At 42.9% G+C, this 19,620-nt stretch overlaps 1 protein-coding gene across 4 annotated transcripts in view; it reads right to left on the bottom strand.

Moving 5' to 3' along the window:
• Nucleotides 1–19,620, bottom strand: part of TTLL5 (tubulin tyrosine ligase like 5) — a 201,221-nt gene that overhangs the window by 149,327 nt on the left and 32,274 nt on the right. For all 4 annotated transcript variants that reach the window (XM_060262953.1, XM_060262955.1, XM_060262954.1 and 1 more), the window contains exons 10-13: nucleotides 18,377–18,478; nucleotides 18,150–18,241; nucleotides 16,242–16,349; nucleotides 4,851–4,932 (exon numbers count right to left, since the gene is read on the bottom strand). In XM_060262953.1, coding sequence (XP_060118936.1) covers nucleotides 4,851–4,932; nucleotides 16,242–16,349; nucleotides 18,150–18,241; nucleotides 18,377–18,478 — 384 coding nt within the window. The remainder of the gene's footprint in view (nucleotides 1–4,850; nucleotides 4,933–16,241; nucleotides 16,350–18,149; nucleotides 18,242–18,376; nucleotides 18,479–19,620) is intronic.

Below are 19,620 nucleotides of genomic sequence, written 5' to 3' on the forward strand. Positions count from 1 at the left end.
AGGAAATTACTTAATAAGTAGATCCAAGCGGGCAGCCATGTAGGTCTGAAGCAATAGAACAAAGCAGTAGACAAGTGGCACCTTTAAGACCAACTAAGTTTTATTCAGAATGTAAGCTTTTGTATGCTCTTAAGCAGACTTCATCAGACAAAACTGGAATGGCAAGTCATTCCAGTTTTGTCTGATGAAGTCTGCTTAAGAGCATACGAAAGCTTACATTCTGAATAAAACTTAGTTGGTCTTAAAGGTGCAACTTGTCTATTACTTAATAAGTAGTTAGTAGTGATGGCTTCAAAAGGGGATTAGTCAGATTCAGGGAGGACAGGTCCATCAGTGGCTAACAGCCATAGTAGTTAAAGTGACCTTCCATATTCAGAAGCAGCAAACCTGTGAATACCACTAAAATACTAGTGTGACTATGATATTACATCGGGCTGCACAAATCTGGTTGTTGCTGTAATTGAGTTAATTCTACTCACTCCCTTCCCTGTTTGAATAGGAGAAAAGGGCACGTAGCAGGCGTAAATGGAAGAATGTGGCCTTCTACCTTTCTGCTGTTCAACCTTATTCTTCAGACAGCCCAGTATCAGGAACAGTGGGAGAGAAGTGGGGTGGGTGGGAATAGCCCCACTGGAGTTTCTGTGGAAGCCAACTTGAACCAAGGTACATAAAGCAAGTTTGGTGTAGTGGTTAAGTGTGCGGACTCTTATCTGGGAGAACCGGGTTTGATTCCCCACTCCTCCACTTGCACCTGCTGGAATGGCCTTGGGTCAGCCATAGCTCTGGCAGAGGTTGTCCTTGAAAGGGCAGCTGCTGTGAGAGCCCTCTCCAGCCCCACCCACCTCACAGGGTGTCTGTTGTGGGGGAGGAAGGTAAAGGAGATTGTGAGCCGCTCTGAGACTCTTCGGAGTGGAGAGCGGGATATAAATCCAATATCTTCTTCTTCTTCTTCTTCTTCTTTTTCACTCGTGTATGGTTCAAGTCCTGCAGCGATAGGCAAGGGGCGAAACGGCAGGTGGAAGGTGCCACTGGAAGCCGCAGTCCCGATCCTGCATGTAGGCGGTTCAGGATATTGGTCGCCTGATGCTAACCCGGAGACGAAAGCATCTTTCGGCAGCACCCTGAACGACCAAGCAGCCTTATCTAGGGACAGCACTGCTTGCTCCACACGGAGAGGGGCCTAGAAAAGGTGGCCTAAACAAAGCTCGTCTCCCCCACCCCAGTTGGCTAGCCGCGGTCAACGGGCATCCTTACTTGCGGTCGAAAAATAACAACAAAGAAAAGGCATGCACCTGCCTCACAAAGTGTGCAAAGACTAAAGCTTGCATGTTGGAACATCAGAACCATGCTTGACACAGTAGGCAGTGGTCGCCCTGAACGACGCTCTGCTCTAGTTGCCCACGAACTTCTCAGGTTGAATATCGACATAGCAGCTCTCAGTGAGGTCCGTTTCCCTGAGGAAGGTAGTCTTCAAGAACACGGTGCTGGCTATACCCTCTACTGGTCGGGTAAGTCAAAGGCTGAGAGCCGCCTTTCTGGCGTTGGCTTCATGGTCAGGAACTCCATTGCCTCCAAACTCGAAAACCTTCCAACAGGTCACTCAGATCGCATCATGTCCATGCGCCTCCCACTTCAAAACAAGCAGCATGCAGCACTCTTCAGTATGTATGCCCCAACCCTTCAAGCAGATCCTGCAGAAAAGAACAAGTTCTATGCTGATCTACGCAACCTCATACGGAAGACCCCTACAGAGGACAAGGTGATCATCCTTGGCGACTTCAATGCCAGAGTAGGTAAAGACTCGGAAGCCTGGAAAGGAGTACTTGGCAAACACGGCATTGGCAACTGCAATGACAACGGGCGCCTCCTGCTAGAATTCTGCATGGAGCACCAGCTCACCATCACCAACACTATCTTTCAGCAGAAGAACAGTCTGAAGACAACCTGGATGCACCCACGGTCCAAGCATTGGCACCTTATCGACTACATTCTGGTGCGCCAGAGAGACCTTCGAGATGTCTTACACACCCGAGTAATGCCCAGCGCAGAATGTCATACGGATCATCGTCTTGTACGCTGCAATCTCCGTCTTCACTTTAAACCCACACCCAGGAGAGGAGGTATCCCTCGGAGGAAGTTTCAGGTTGGCAGCCTCCAGTCAGCCGAAGTTAAAGCTGCCTTCCAGGCAAAACTCCAGTCAAGAATTGAGGACCTCAGTTGCCCCACAGACCCTTCTCCAGAAGCACTCTGGGAACACCTAAAAACTACCGTCCTGCAGATCTCTGAAGAAGTCCTCGGGTTCTCCACAAGGAAGAACAAGGACTGGTTTGATGAGAACAATCAAGAGATCCAAGAATTACTGGCAAAAAAGAGATCTGCCTACCAAGCACATCTTGCTCAGCCCTCCTGTCCTGGGAAAAAAGCAACCTTTCGCGCTGCATGTAGCAACCTCCAGCGCAAGCTTCGAGACATTCAGAACGAGTGGTGGACCAAGCTTGCAGAGAGAACCCAGCTGTGTGCAGACACTGGTGATTTAAGAGGGTTCTACGAAGCCCTGAAGGCAGTATATGGTCCATCATATCAGGCTCAGAGTCCCTTGCATAGTGCAGACGGCCAAGTGCTCCTCACAGACAAGGCATCCATACTGAACCGGTGGTCGGAGTATTTTCAGGTTCTCTTCAGTGCCAACCGCGTAGTTCAAGATTCAGCAATCCACCTCACCCCACTTCAACCGGTGAAAACAGAGTTGGATGAGATCCCCACCCTAGAAGAGACTGTTAAAGCCATCAAGCAACTGAAAAGTGGCAAGGCAGCAGGAGTTGATGGAATTCCACCAGAGATCTGGAAGCATGGGGGCACAGTACTACATGGCTCACTTCACAAAGTACTTGTCACCTGCTGGGAACAAGGCAAATTACCACAGGACTTTTGCGATGCAATCATCATCACTCTACACAAGAACAAAGGGGGAAAGTCAGACTGCTCCAACTACCGGGGGATAACCCTGCTCTCCATCGCAGGCAAAATCCTTGCCAGAATACTCCTGAACAGACTGGTGCCCACCATTGCAGAAGAACTCCTCCCAGAGAGCCAGTGCGGCTTCAGAGCTAACAGGAGCACCACTGACATGGTATTTGTTCTCAGGCAGCTCCAAGAGAAATGCAGGGAACAGAACAAGGGTCTGTATGTGACTTTTGTCGACCTTACCAAAGCTTTCGATACCGTTAGCAGGAAAGGCCTGTGGCAAATCTTGGAACGTTTAGGATGTCCCCCAAGGTTCCTCAGCATGATCATCCAGCTACACGAAGACCAGCGAGGCCAAGTCAGACAGTGCAACGACCTCTCAGAGCCCTTCCCAATAGGCACAGGTGTAAAGCAAGGCTGCGTTCTCGCGCCAACTCTCTTTACGATCTTCTTTAGCATGATGCTTCAAAGAGCCGCAGTAGATCTAGATGAGGACGATGGTGTCTACATCCGCTATCGCACCGATGGCAGCCTGTTCAACCTGAGGCGACTAAAGGCACACTCCAAGACAATGGAAAAACTCATCCGAGAGCTACTGTTTGCTGATGATGCTGCACTCGTCTCCCACTCGGTATCAGCTCTGCAGCATATGACGTCCTGCTTTGCAGAGGCTGCCAAGCTATTCGGCCTAGAAGTTAGTCTGAAGAAGACAGAAGTTCTCCACCAGCCTGCACCCCAGGAAGATTATCACTCTCCCTGCATCACTGTGGGTGAATCAGTTCTGAAGACAGTCCAGCAGTTCAGCTACCTGGGGTGCATCATCTCCTCAGATGCCAAGATCGACAAGGAGATTGACAACAGGCTGGCAAAGGCAAACCATGCATTTGGCCGACTGCACAAAAGAGTGTGGAGCAACAAGCATCTGAAAAAAGGCACAAAGATGAATGTTTACAAAGCGGTTGTGATGACAACCCTCATCTTTGGCTCCGAATCGTGGGTTTTATACCGTCATCACCTGCGACTCCTTGAGCGCTTTCATCAGCGCTGCCTTCGCACCATCCTCAACATCCACTGGAGTGACTTTGTGACCAACACTGAAGTCCTCAAGCGGGCAGAGGTTACCAGCATCGAGGCACTGCTTTTGAAGACGCAGCTGCGCTGGGCAGGGCATATTTCTAGGATGGAAAACCACCGCCTTCCCAAGATTGCTCTGTATGGCGAACTCTCCACCGGCCATCGAAATAGAGGGGCACCAAAGAAGAGGTACAAGGACTCCTTGAAGAAATCCCTTAGCACCTGTCACATCAACCATCACCAGTGGTCTGACCTAGCCTCAGATCGCAAAGCATGGAGGCACACCATCCACCAGGCTGTCTCTTCCTTTGAGAACACACGCATAGCTGGTCTTGAGGACAAAAGGAGATTGAGGAAGAATCGCACTGCTACAGGACCAACCCCAAATCAGACTTTTCCCTGCAGCCGCTGTGGCCGGACCTGCCTGTCCCACATTGGTCTTGTCAGCCACCAGCGAGCCTGCAGCAAACGTGGACTATTGCACCCTTCTTAAATCTTCGTTCGCGAAGCCAAGCCGAGAGAGAGAGAGAGATGGTTCCATCCATGTGTATGACACTTTGTGCAAGTGAAAGAGAAAAAAAATATCAAGTTTTTAAAATAAGTAATAAGGGTGAGCTTTAGTGAAAAAAATCTAAAGTTCTGAAATTGTAGCACCTACTCCATACAGGAATCAATTAGCAAGCTGGCTATCTAGATTGGAGGGGCAATTTCAAAATTTAAAGAAACTGATTATTTGCCATCCTTCTAAAAACTAACATACAAAATAGTTACTCCACTATAGCCACAAATCCTGTTTATCAAAAATTTCTTACCAGGCCAGGGAAGGGGACAGGTTCACTTCAAGCAGCCAAGGCTTCAGAGTAGAATCAATGAGGACATCAAATCCATAAAGCTCTGAAACAAAAAAATTCCAGTGATGATACAAGCTTCTTTCCAAGACCTCAGACCACCACAACACAAGCCTCTGCAAAGGGACTTTGTCAGAAGAAGTTTGACTCTCCTTGGGCAAAGCTGCACATGTCCTTTTCCCACTGATAGCTCAGGAAAAGTCTCAATAAAATAAAAAAAAAATTCTAAATGCTGCGTAGAAGGCAGGAAGAATAGGAACAGGGAAACTAGAAGAACTACACACAGCTGCCTTCCACTGTTCCAGTTCTCCAGACCTGCTAATATGCAGATTTCTTAAACACTACTTCTAACATATTTAAAAACCAATGTACCTGTCATCCTGTCCTCAAATATCTGATTTGTTTCATTAGCAAAGGAGTATGAGGGAAGAGCAGGTTGAGAAGAGAGGCAAATTGCATAGGAAAGGAAGGCTTTATTTTCTGCATAAGACTTGGCAATATGTAGTCTTTTACTTCTGAAGCCTGTCGTTGGTCCTGCCTTGTTCTTAGGGACTGTAAATATATTTTCAAATTTCTAGATACCAGATTAACAAATTTAACTTAGCCTCTACTATTTGGACACCCATCATGCATTCATTTCTCACAGGCATTTTGCATTCACCTTGCATCATGCTTGTTGCCAAAGTTCAAACATACTTCCAGAACAAAGTACCAAAATATGGCTACCAGCATCCACTGTCATTCCTTCTAGAAAAATCATCCATTTTCCCATCAGGCTGTTTTCTTTTGAAGAATGCAAGAAAAATTTTCCTTTGCTTCAAAAAAACACACCCATCTCCCTGAGGCTCATTTAACACACACACACACACACACGTGCCCACACCATTCTCTCATTCACACACAAAGTAACACAATTTCTTTTCAGTAGAAAAGAGCAAGAGTCCAGTAGCACCTTAAAAACTAACAAAATTTATTGCAGTGTACAGGTTTTCATGAGTCACTGCTCTTTTCTTCATAGTGAGCAGTCACTCATGAAAGCTCATACCCCTAAATTTTGTTAGTCTTTACAGTGATACTGGACATTTGCTCTTTTCTGTAGCTACAGGCAGACTAACATGGCTAACCATCTTGATCTGTCTCCATGGAAGACAATTTGACACACCTATTAACTTTGTTCCCACAGATAAAAGCACATGAAGAAGCTCTTAGACTCTCTATAGATTGATTGCATTGATTGCTCCCTTCTTTTTCTGGGCACTGTAGTAAGATGCTTTCAAGTTGCCCTCTGTAATATGAATACTTTCTTTATATGTGTTATACAAATACAAATGCCCAGGTTTTTCCCCAGACCCAGATTTCACACAAGGTGAATGATGTGCTTTCAATCCATTTTCAATGCACTTTGCAAACAGATTTTACTGTGTGAAATGGCAAAATCTGATGACAAATTATCACTAAAGTGCATTGAAAGAACATCAATCTGCATATGTGAAAGCCCCCTATAAGTGGGAAGCATACAAAAACACAAAGATGGCTCAAACACTTGGCCATGACATCTAACAAGAACATATATAAGAGCTCCGTCTTTGTCAGAACCTTCAATAACCTCACAATTCACAGCGAACAACTAACTCTTGGGTAAACAGCAACTTTATAGTCATTCTTCCTGCTATGCACTGAAAACAGAAACACAGGTTTTATTAGACCCTGCCATAAGTGCCCGCTTTTTTATAGTGTGCTCCTTCCACCATCTTCACACAGTAATTGCTTTGGAATACATGCTGTTATCTAAATATTATTTAAAAGCTACACTATTCCAGGTATAAACCTAGACAAAGGCATATGGTAACACAAATGTAGCCCAATTTTCTTCTCGAAAGAGGTTTCACACTTAGATATCAACGAATAAAGACTTTATATGGAACAATTAAATGCTGGCTGCTGTTCTGGAGAATGTGCAGAGCTCCTGGAGTTCAGAGGAAAGGGATAACTCATGAGCTGTGCAAGGAACTTCGGCGTCTACTCTACAGCTGCTTGCCACAGCCAGGCTTCCTGGTGTCGCTTCCCCTTTGTAAAGGGATTAGAGAATACAGATTGATTAAAGGATGGGAGTGCTCTGGGATATCTCTTCTTGGCATGCATGCGGCACTACGCCTGACAGCTCATATTGCACCACCAGCATTAAGGGTAAATCAGGAGGAAACTGAAGATCGGATTTCCTAACTTTCCACTTGCACTGGCTTCTGCAAACAACAAATGGCTATTTCATCTTCACAGACTTTCCTCAGCATTTGATACGAGTTCAGAAGGCAATGTCTGCTGACAGGATTCAGCAACCTGTATTCCCTCACAACAGAGATTTGTGAATAAGCCTCCCAAGATTCTTATTGCCAGGAAAGCTTAGGGGAGATCACCTTCCACCTTAACAAAAAACAGCAGCTTGTCCTGATTGGCTCAAGTAGTACTGCCAGCAAAGAACTTCTGTCCCACACAAACTGATGGAATCCAAATTTGAGAGCACTTAAAGATGATCCCCACAATATCATCTAATTTAAGTCAGTATTAAGCTTTAATTCACCAGACAATATAGATAGCGATGATGTCAAGAGTGGACAGGTCAGTGGCCCTGACCTAGATAGACCAGGAAAGCATGATCTTGTCAGACCTTGGAAGCTAAGCAGGGCTGACCCTGGCAAGTACTTGGATGGGAGAACTCCAAGGAATACCAGGGGCAGGACACTTAGGCAGGTGGCAAGCCATCTTTCTGAATATACTTGCCTCCCAGCCCCACTAGAGGTCGCCAGAAGTCAACCATGACTTCCAGTCAAGAACACACACTGACACATACACACACACAAAATACAAAAAATAAATAAATAAAGAAGAGTGAACAGCTCAGTCAAAAATTAGAAATAATCCAATTAGGGAAAGGATTGGGTAGCCCAGTTAGACAGACTTTTTGCTTGTAGCACTAGCACTGTAGCCTATCTGGGATATAAGAAAAAGGATAACGTGATACCTAACGTTGGGGACAAGGAGAGTGAATACTGCCAAATGGAAAACATTCACTGCTTAGGACAAGCCAGTCCAAGAGGAAAGCAGCAAGGCCCTAGAGGTATAAAGCTACCAAGGTGAGATTGTCAGTAGTGATATCATCAAGGTATGCCTTGGGTATGAGCAAAGGTTCATGGCTTTGTCTGAAGCAGCCCTCTGGAGAAGGGTGAGACATGGAAGCAACCCAAGGGCATTTACTGGATATACTTGTCCTAGCCAGCCAGTTTCTAGACCAAAAGAAGCATTTCCATCTAACAGTGCTGCATTACACAAGAGATCTAGGCTCTCATGTGTAAGACAAAAGGTCTTGCTAAACTCCCCCATCCATCATCATCTGAGAAAATCTGCTGAGGTTCCAAATGCAGCTTAAGGAACTATTCCCTCCTAACTGTTTCCCCTCAAATTTCAGATGGACTTGTAGGCCTTCCAAGTGTTGGAGGCATCATTCAGAAGCTTCAGAGCAATGCCCCCACCCCTAGAAGGCCAACAAATCAGGCCCTAGAGCAACTCAAAGTTCACATGGTCTATCCCCTTCCTGCTTATAAAAGACAATGGTATTTAAATTTCTCTATAATCATTAGTTCCACCCTCTATCAAAATTACTTATTTTACTTTAATACTTTCAGCAGCATGACAATAGCACAATTTCACGCACAGATAATTCATTGAAACACAGGTGTTTAGAAAATGGTCACGTAGCAACTCTGCCACCCCCCCCCCCAAAAAAAACCCTTCTTATTCTTCTTCCTTAATTCACTACTGGATTCTCTCTGCTATGTGGTAAAATTACTATATCTGATGGCTGTAACACAGCCCTCAAACAAGGCACTGCTGATACAGTTCTCCCATGGTTTTAATATTTGGTCTGAGTATGTGTGCCTGTTTTCATTAATCAGCATCTTTAAGATCAACAAAAAGGTTGTAAGTCTGCTAAATATATATCTTTCAGTACCGCAAAACATTTTGTTTGTATTTATTATCTCACCTAGACTTTGAGAATGACCTAGTCATGTCTCAAAAAATGTATGGCCTACATCACAAGTCCGAAATGATGATACTGAACTCAATTACACCCTTCTCTAGATTCATATTTCACTGAGTGGAGAGGTATGGGTGCAACAGTAAAGTATGAGTCAGAAAATTAAATTTGTGCCGCTCACAAGCTTCTCTCTCACCCCAGGGAAAGGTTTCACAGTGCTTCAAAGTAGGGCTTACTGTGCCATAATGGGGCTTTTCTCTGCCCACCCAGAAGCAGACTCCAGGAGTCAAAACAATGAAACCTTTAATAGGCTTGGACCGGAATACACCAGTCTCCTCCCTCCTCCTGCTGCTGAATCACCTCTGCAATGGTCTGCTTGGAGTGCTGAAAGCTCCCACTCTCCCTCATTTAGCCCTGTATAACCCTCCTTGGTTTTCTACAAATGGTGACAAGCCTGCTAAGTTTTCTCAGTAAGAATATTATGATCAGCTTCTTGCTACCTTCTTATCCAGTTTGTTAAAAACAGAATTTGATTCCGTGTGAAGTTGGCTTATCACAATTCCACTTTCCTATCAAAGGAGATTTGCCAGTTTTGCCCAGTTTCTTCAAAGAGCAGGACTCTCCCACCCCCACACCATATAGATACTGTACAGAGCTCACATAAGAACTAACAGTGGCGTTTTCCAGACTACCTGCCAAATCAATGCCTAGTCAGGATGTATACATAATACCTACAGTCTCCAGAGAGGCAACAGCCAGACCACCTAGGCCTGCAATTTAGTCATATCTCCCAATGTAAAACCGACTAGCATTAACAAGAGAAGAAAACTGCCCAAAACGATAAAAACACATTATACCAATGAAGCTTATACTTTACTTTCTCCCCCTTGCTCAGATCTTAACCCCATATTCACCCCAAGCGTCAAGGACCAACAGTCACAGATTCCATTACAGTTAAAGAGGAAAACTGGACATAGGCTTTATTGAGTAAATAAGCAGGACAGAAATATTTTACCCCTTCATTTTTCTTTGTAGATATCAATAAATGCCAGCCTCTTTATTATTCATTCATATGACCCAAAATCATTAAGGTAAATGTACTGAAAACAAAGTTCTATATCAATTCAATGTAAAGTATAATTTAGATGTTATACAGCATTAGAGAGACCTGGTTGACACAGATGAGAAACACTGAAGACAAATGTACAGTGGAGAAGATTCAAAGAGGACAACATCATGTGCACTTATGGAGTAGACAGCTTACAAAAGGTTTTTATAAAATCCAACAGTTCCTCATCTACTCCCACCCCAACAACTGAAAAAATTATTCCCATAACTGCTGGAAAGGGTACATAAGAGAAGCGATGTTGGCTCAGGCCAATGGCCCATCCAGTCCAACACCGTGTCACATAGTAGCCAAAAAACCAAAGGCCACCAGGAAATCCACTAGTGGGACCAGGACACTAGAAGCCCTCCCACTGTTGCCCCCCCAAGCACCAAGAATACAGAGCATCACTGCCCCAGACATAGAGTTCCATCTGTACCTTGTGGCTAATAGCAACTGATGGACCTCTGCTCCAATCCCCTCTTGAAGCCATCTATGCTTGTAGCTGCCACCACCTCCTGTAGCAGTGAATTCTGTGTGTTAATCACTCTTTGGGTGAAGAAGTGCTTCCTTTTATCCATTCTAACCCGATTGCTCAGCAATTTCAATGAGTGCCCACGAGTTCTTGTATTGTAAGGAAGTGAGAAAAGTGCTTCTTTCTCTACCTTCCCTATTCCATGCATAATCTTGTAAACCTCTATCATGTCACCCCTCAGTCATGATTTCTCCAAGCTAAAGAGCCCCAAGCACTTTAACCTTTCTTCAGCGAAAGTGTTCCAATACTTTAATCATTCTAGTTGCCCTTTTCTGCATTTCTCCCAATGCTATAATATCTTTTTTTGAGGTGTGGTGACCAGAATTGTACACAGTATTCCAAATGAGGCCACACCATTGATTTATAAAACAGAATAGCACCACGTTTGAAAAGTTCAATCTCCAGAAGGTAAGTAGGAATCCCAGAGTCATGGTTTTGGGCCTTCTTTTATGATATTACACAAACATGAAATTTGACAGGGAGTACAAAAATTAACATGAAAGCCCAGTACATTTCTTGTCCATAAAATTCAGAACACAGGATTAAAATATAATCTGTGAGCCAATTAAAATAATCAAGAGCAAAAAGAGAGATTGAACAAGATTTCTCATTGGACAAAGTTTGGGATTCACTAGAAATTTGCACAGACAGAGGAAATTTCCGTCCATGGAGTGCGACTTTCTTGCCTCCCCCCTTCCACTACAGTCCTAAATGTCAAGCGTGGGGGGGGGGGAGTGTTTGAAGGTCTGTACCAGGAAGAGGCAAGCAGTGAAAACTGCATTCTTCCCTGCCCATTTAAATGCTCTGTGGGAACCCAGCCAGTGGGTGGGACTGCAGTTCCTGCAATGATCTTCATGACTAGTAGAAGCAAAAGCTTACTCAAGGATTGAATTTTGATTATCTTTCAAATGAAGAATTTGGCCCCAGCCAAGGAGTTAAACATTCTGTACTTCTACTGAGAAAGGATGGTGCACGTCACCTGGCTCTACAAAGTTAGCGCAAATAATTATAGTTATTGTGACAACTGTAAGAACATGCAGCATTCTGTACTTACCAAACTGATCTCTCTTGGCAAAGTATCATTTGAAAAACTAGACACCTCACAATTTCACTTCATTTTTAAACCAAAATGCATTCACTGCATTTTAGCAGAGGGCAGTAGGCATGCCAACCTAGCAGGGTACCGTTGAGGCCCCCTCCCATCTTGATACTGCAGTACATAGCAACTAACGCTGCTGGCCGGTCACAAGACTAACCAAGGCATTCAGATAACCTACAAAAGTGCTGAACTGAAACCTGCAATCTGTTCCCTGACTGCTAAGAATTCCTGACCCTGGCATTCGCTCCTCACTCATTTAGCTTGGCCATGAAGTTTCATAGGATTTAAAAGGGCCACCTTCATATTTATTTCCACAAAATGCCGAATTCATTTCATACATCTCTACAAGCCACTGGTTGCTGACAAATTCCCATTTGTTGATTCTCACTTCAGCGTTAGCCCTTGCATGCTCTTGCTGCAAATGAAAGCTGCTGGGCTCAGACCTTCCCTCACATCCTGCTTTTTCTGCAAAAGAAGAAATTCACTCAGCTGAGTATCATCAGCTACTGCAACCCCTATTCTAGATGCCAGAGAAATGGACGTGAGTTCAAAGAAGCACATGTATTTATTAAAATATACCCTACCTTTCCCTTGTGACCTAAGGCAGTTTATAATTTCAAATTTGAAAACATACAAAATGCAACAAGATCCAAATTAACCTCCTTCAAAGAAAATGCCTGCAGACTAAACCTTATTAAAAGCCCTAGTGAATAGCATCTCCTAAAACCATCTAAAGACTGTGCCACATCACCTCTCCAGGGAGCCTAATAAATAGGGTGGGAGCTACTATGGAGAAAGCACTAAAAAAAAAAGCACCAAATCTAGTCAGCATCAGGCAGGCAGACACCTTTAAGTAAGTGGCCACTTGAAGACCACACCTGGTGCATGGGGACATTTGAGGAAGCAATTACAGGCTGTGAAGGGTCATAACCAGCAAGCACCTTGAATTGAACTCAGAGACAAAGAGCCAATAGGCAATATGTGTTCCTGTTTGCTAGCACCTGTCAATAATCTAGCTGCTGTATTATGAACCACCTGTAGTTTCCAGTTTTCAAGGACAGACTACAAAAGCATGGATTAGCAAGGCCAAGGAGAAAGTTGGCAAATCACAAATGCAGCTTACAGAAGGCACTCTCGCCATCGTACCAACTTGTTTGTAACACATGGCTAGATTCACAAGCAACCCCAGATTCTTAACCCGCTCTGTAAATCCAAATTCCATTCTATCCACCACAAATGGATCCAAACACTCCAAATATCATCAGCCTTTCCAACCAGCATTCCATGGCAATGCCAGAACCCAGTATTTTATTTATACTTTTGCATAAAACCTATGCCAGATGTAAGCTCCACCGCCGCCATGTGCTATGATCATCCAACACACAAATCCAACAGATACTACCAAGTCAATGCAACACACTTTACTACAAAATGTTCAGTGCCATGTAGAGTGATCCATTATGTGCTGATGCATGGGCCATGTCTCTTGGAAGAAAGGTCATTACAGAAACAGTAACATATGCGCACTGCTGTTGAGGCTATTTTCAACCCCACTGCTTAAAAAGTTTCTTTTGAAAACCTGAAGCTTGAAAATCATGCGATTTGGAAGGTCAAAGACTATCTTACATGGAATTCCAGTTGCACTGGCACTTTAATAGACTCGCGGGAGCGGGCAAAGTGGTCTTAAGCGTTTAAAGTCAAACTTCGACATACAAACATGGAACTTTAAACTTTTGTATAATATTGAGACTGTGAACTCCCCTATTCAGTTTTGTGAAGATTGGATATTTGCATGTTATTAATTGTACACTGCGAACCTAGGCAGTATAATAAAAAGTAGAGACATCACCCTGCCAACAAAAGTCCATATAGTCAAAGCGATGGTATTCCCAGGAGTAATGTATAGCTGATAAAGTTGGACCATAAGGAAGGCCGAGCGCAGAATAATAGATGCTTTTGAGATATGGTGCTGGAGAAGACTCTCAAGAGTCCCTTGGACTGCAAGAAGATCAAATCAGTCAGTCCTAAGGGGAATCAACCCAGACTGGTCCCTGGAAGGTCAGATGCTGAAGCTGAAGCTCAAATACTTTGGCCACCAAATGAGAAGGGCGCACTCCCTGGAGAAGATCCTGATGCTGGGAAAGACAGAAGGCAAAACAAGAAGGGAACGGCAAAAGATGAGATGGCTGGACAGTGTTACTAACGTAACAAACACGAACCTGAGCAGACTTCGGACGATGGTGGAAGGCAGGAGGGCCTGGCGTGACTTTGTCCATGGGGTCGCAAGGAGTCAGACTCAACTGTGCGACTGGACAACAACAAGAAGTATTTACTACACATAAAACCTTGCCTCTTCAAAAGCCAGCTTTTAGCCATCACACTGCCATATAAATGTCCAATTTTAATGACTCTGATATAATTACAAGTGCTGTCAAATTCCAAGCTTCTGGGATCCATCTCCTGAGCCAAAGTGGATATTCAACTCTTATTCCCTGAGGCCTGTGGCACAGGGCAGCCTTGATAAATGCTAACCTCGGTAAGACCTAAGCCACCGGAATGAGATGTTTCTAGACTGCAATTCCCAGCTCAGCAGCTTCTATTCTGTGTTTGCACACACAGCTGCAGGAAGCAGTAGGTAGCTGCCAAAAGGAAGGCAGAGGGGCAAGTACTGGAAAGTGGGAGAAAGCACACACTGGTACCAGCCATTGCTTTTTGGAACTATTCCCAGCTTCCTTGCCAATGAGCTCTTCAATCCTGCCAGCACATACTTTTGCATAAAACCTATGCCAGATGTAAGCTCTACCGCCGCCATGTGGTATAATCGCCCAACACACAAATCAAAAAAAGATACTACCAAGCCAGTGCAACACACTTTACTACAAAATGCCTGTTTTAAATAAACATATAATTTTCAATCTTTTATTTTAAAAAGGAGCAACTTTGCAATGGCCTATAAATGCTCAGAATTATCTTTTCAACTCAAGGACTGGTACTTTCCCTAGGAATGGGTCCTTATGAATAACAAGTACTTCAGTTTACAGCTTCCTGAACGATACCAGTGGTTTATCCCACCTCAACAGCCTGGCAGTTTAAACAGAGGACTGTAAGTATTCTAAGACATCCTCTTCTAGCAATAAAAAGGTGATGCGAACATTGTCATTATCTGGATTGCTACCCTGAGCAGTCTGGACATTCTGTGTCAAAAAATAAATTTGTGTTAAGATATACATAATTTATTCTAGTTTCAGAATTTGAGCCTAGTATATATGCAAAGTTTTGACTGGGGGGGGGGAGATGTCCAAGGCCTTTTTTCCAATGGAAAAACTGGAAATTTTGGGAAGTACTAAAAAACCCACTTATGAAATATTTTCTTTTTTTAGAAATCTTTTAAAGACAAGGTGGGCATGCTGTAGACATACACAGATCTTAAATTCAAGATGCATTTCTGCAGCTAGAGGGTCAAGTATGCAATACTGTGATGGACTCCAAAACACTGTCTCCCCATTGAAAGACTGACCAATATGACAGTCTTCATAAGTATAAAGCAATACATGCTAGAATTTTTTTTTAAAAGTCAACTAGCTTCACACATATACCAGCGGAACTTAAGTGACCATTACTACACAAGAAAAGCAGTAAAAAACTCACTGATGTCAGTTTCAGTGTGCTACCCCACTAACAAGGCATATTCTGAAAACTTCCACTGACACTTTCTGATGGATATCTTTCACTTACTGCCCTGTGAACAAAGCACATGGAGATTCAAGACCCACCATCAGTTTACTTGATCCAGTAGTTTCTAATGATATCTGCCATAGGGGGACTGTTTCAGTAGATAGGGCAGATGATCAATGCCTAAACAGAAGGCATAGTGCCTCCAGCCTAAAAAAAAAAAAGGCCTTTATAAAAAATGGTTCACCTCCTCTCTCACATAGTTTAATATTTTCATGAAACTAAAAAGAGCAGTCAACTAGAGATTCAGGGAGAAGTGTCATAAATATGGCAATGATATCCATCTTATTTTCCCATCAAATTCTAGGGAGATGGCTGAATACACAGTCTCACTGATAAACAGCACAGGTAAAGTCACTGGTGGAGGGGGGGAGCTGCAGCTGGTATAGAAGTCAAACAGGTCTTCCCCAATATAGCAATGAAAGGCAGACAGTCACCGGGGAGGGGGGGGAGCAGCTATGAAAAAAGAAATCTCTCCTGTTGCTTGCAAGAACTGTTGTACTGTGCAGACTGGAAAGATACCATGACAGTTTCATTATCTCCTGACTTGTCTCACTCCCTCCTCCAGTCTAAGTTTGAACTCTCTAACACCAAATTCCACAGCAACTTATTAAACAACATCACTAGTTTTTTTGTTATAAACACCACCAATGGGACTTTTCTCATTTAATCTATTATTTGTTAACAAAGAAGTGCATATCCCTAGTGCCCAGATTATACTTTCTCTATTAATGTCATGATATGGAAAGCAAATTCCACACCTTCACACAGCACTACTGGGCAGGAAGAAACATGAAATGCATTCAGAAAGCCCACAATAGTTCTTGTTAAAATGACCTCAGTCTCCTTACCAAAGCAAACACCACGGTGAGGGACAAAAGCTTTACAGGCTGTAGCAATGGCCAGCTCCACAGAAATTATTGTCTTGATGATGAGGTCCTCCACACTTGCCATCAGAGCTGGAATGAGAAAAGGGGAAAAAACAAAAAGACAAATGAGGATCCTTCTGCAAGAACAGCTTATTTATATTACTACACTGCATAGTCCATATGAACTTGTGCATCACAAGCAGTCATTAAGCACTGAAATACCCTTGTTTGTATACAGCTAATACTAATCCATCTAATAATTGTTTCTATCCCATCCTTCCTTTAAGAGGCTCAAAATAGCATACATTATTCTTTCTTCCCTATTTTATACTTATAACAATGCTCTTAAGGCTAGACTGAGAAAATGAGCACAAAGGCATCCAGTGAGTTTCCATGACAATGTGGGGATTGAATTCTAGATCCCAGTCCAAAACTTTAACCATTACACATCACTGACTGCACTGTGGGAAGGAACATGAATGTAATATCCTATCAACATCCATCCCCAGTGTCAAAGAACAACACTAGCAGACATGCATCTTTTCATGGTTCCTGTTTCCTGCATTCTTTGCCGATGATCAAGTGATAGGATCTGATGGGTGGATGTAATTTTTCTTCACCCTCTTGGTCTTATAACTTTTTTTATGAAGTCAAAATGAAAAGTTTGCCCATTGTTTCATTCACAATTTTTGCAAGTTCTTTTTGTCTTCTAGAGAAAAGTCTTTCATACCTTAGCATTCTCCCTGAATTACTGCAATTCTACATATCTGCCGAAAAGCCTATGCTACATAATAGAGGGAAAAAACATTACCATCAAGGTCAGTTTATCCAGCAATACAGGCTCCTGGCAATCAGACCACTGGCCATGCAAAGATAAAAGGTGTACCCATCCATCCTAGACCACCCTGCCATTTTCAGGATTCCATGTGTACCTGCCTGGTTTGGGATATGCCAAAATGCCCATTGGCTTTGGTCTATGTAAGCCACCTGATTATGCCAGTAACACCTCATTTAAAATTGTATTGTGAAAGAATACCTATTTCAAAAAGCACATTGTATTTCTGGCATTTCTCAATTGTTACTTCACCAGTTTTTAAAGGTTCAATCCCAACTGAATACATGTAAAAGCTAGGAGGCATGCAGGTCATTCTATACTCCACAGTAAGACACATTCATGGCACAAAATACAGAAGGAAAAAAACAGAAAGACCATGCAGAGGCACTTCCCTCTCCAACCAATCTTCTGAGAACTCTGCAGCTGAAAAGGTTCAGTGCTTTAATCTAAAAAAAAAAGCTTTCCAATCCACAGACAGAATGAAATTTGCACTGTTCATTCATTGTGCAAACAGTGCAAAAAGACAGAGTATGGAATTCCAGGATGAAAGAATAAGAATGCACAGGGCTTTTTTTGTAGCATTAACTCCTTTGCATATTAGGTTACACACCCCTGATACAGCCAATCCTCCTGGAGCTTATATTAGGCATCGTACTAAGAGCCCTGTAAGCTCTTGGAGGATTGGCTACATCAGGGTGGTGTATGCAAAGGAGTTCCTGCTTCAAAAAAAGCCCTGAGAATGCATATGGGTATACCCCTCCACATACACATCACTAAAAAAAGTCATTCACAATTGCAAGGAGAAGATGCAAGGAGGAGAAGCAAAGGGGAAAATAAAACAGGAAGATGGCAGAAACATACATCCCAACAAGAATGAGATGATGGAATCTTTTCTTCTGCTGTCTTTTTCCATCAGAGGAAGGAAGAGAGTCATCAAAGTAGAGGATAGGACTGTAGGAAACAATCCTAAAGGAGAATTAGACCTAATACAGCTTTTAATAAAACCTATCAGGAGTCATTATGGCAAATATTTAAGAAAAGAATAACGAATTCACCTGTTGTATCTTTCCCTTCCTGTTTCAGATACCTCAGCATTGCGCTCATACTCCACTTGTTCCCATAATCCTCCACTTCAGGGTCATCACAACTAGAACCAAAAAAACTAAGTTCATATGCCAGCCTTAGGAACTTTAGGTGTAAAATTGCCACCAATTCTTATGATGGGTTTGGCTGCTTGATAAAGACATTCAGGACTTGAGAACTCCCAAGCAAATCCAAGTACCTGACATAGTCACCGCTCTTCTTGTTGACACTGTAGTTTGTTAGATGCATGAACTGGTTCTTAATATTCTTTGTTCCCTGATCATATCTCACAGTGGCAAACCTACAAAGGAAGAAACATGCAGAACAATGTGGGCCAACTGCTCCATCTTCTTTTTCAGGAAGAAGGGTAAAGATGCTCCAGCATTACTTCCTCTCTACACCAATACAGGAGGTGAAATGAGGGGCAAATTCTAGCCTGCCTGTGTCCTCTCCTACCCATGTCTTTCCCTCACCACATACAGAAGTGAACACTCATACGGGGGAACCCTCAGGAATTTAAATGCAAAATCTGCATAACTTAGCAGATTCACTACCCAGAAGCAAAGTAAACCAGTGTTGAAACAAACTTGAATACTTCTTTTCAGGTGTTCTCCTCTATAAACATCAAGATACACATGGGAAGTTAAGAAGGAAAGCCATGAACGTGAACACCATGCTCAATCTCACTGTACACAAAGGCATGTAAAGGTAAATGTCTGAACAGCTTCAGGGTATAAATCTAATAAGTTAACTTAATACTATTTTTCCAAGGAACATTTTCCTTGTCCCTCTTAAATTCCACCAAGCCTGCATTTCACCATTATAAATGCTAGGATTCAGTCAGCCATTCTCTTGAAATCATAGCTCAAGTTTTCCTATAGTTATTTGCATGCCTCATTCTTGTTTGTCAGTCATATTTGTTTAAAGGAGCTTCACAAAAATATCATGTTCCTAGTGAAACAAACATTGAAAACCAAATGCTCTAAAACATGGACACCATCATATTCATATTAAATTAGACTTAGGGGTACTCCCAAAGTAATGATAATTTTTAACTGTTGCAGGGAACAGCAGCTGGCTTAATGGGTAGCAACTCCTACAGACAGCCACTGCAAATAAAACCCCTTTGTAAGTAAGATACTTATTCCAATCACTGTGAAAAGTGGATCTGTTATCTACATCTCTCAAGCCAGAGGGGCTATCAAGGGTTTCTTTCAAAACCCTGACTCTAGGAACATTATATAGCGTACAGTATAAGATATAGTCTATAATACCTTCAATTTCCCCCTAGCTTCAGATATAAAAACATTGCTCAGCAAGGATTTTAGATTACTTTACATCTTGGTAAGCTGAAAGTATGATCTGAAACCTGAGTCAAACAAGAATGAGGCATGCAACTAACTACAGGAAAACTTGATCTATGATTTCAAGAGAATGGCTGAC

Source organism: Heteronotia binoei, chromosome 21 (genome assembly GCF_032191835.1).
Source record: "Heteronotia binoei isolate CCM8104 ecotype False Entrance Well chromosome 21, APGP_CSIRO_Hbin_v1, whole genome shotgun sequence".
Lineage (NCBI taxonomy): Eukaryota > Metazoa > Chordata > Lepidosauria > Squamata > Gekkonidae > Heteronotia > Heteronotia binoei.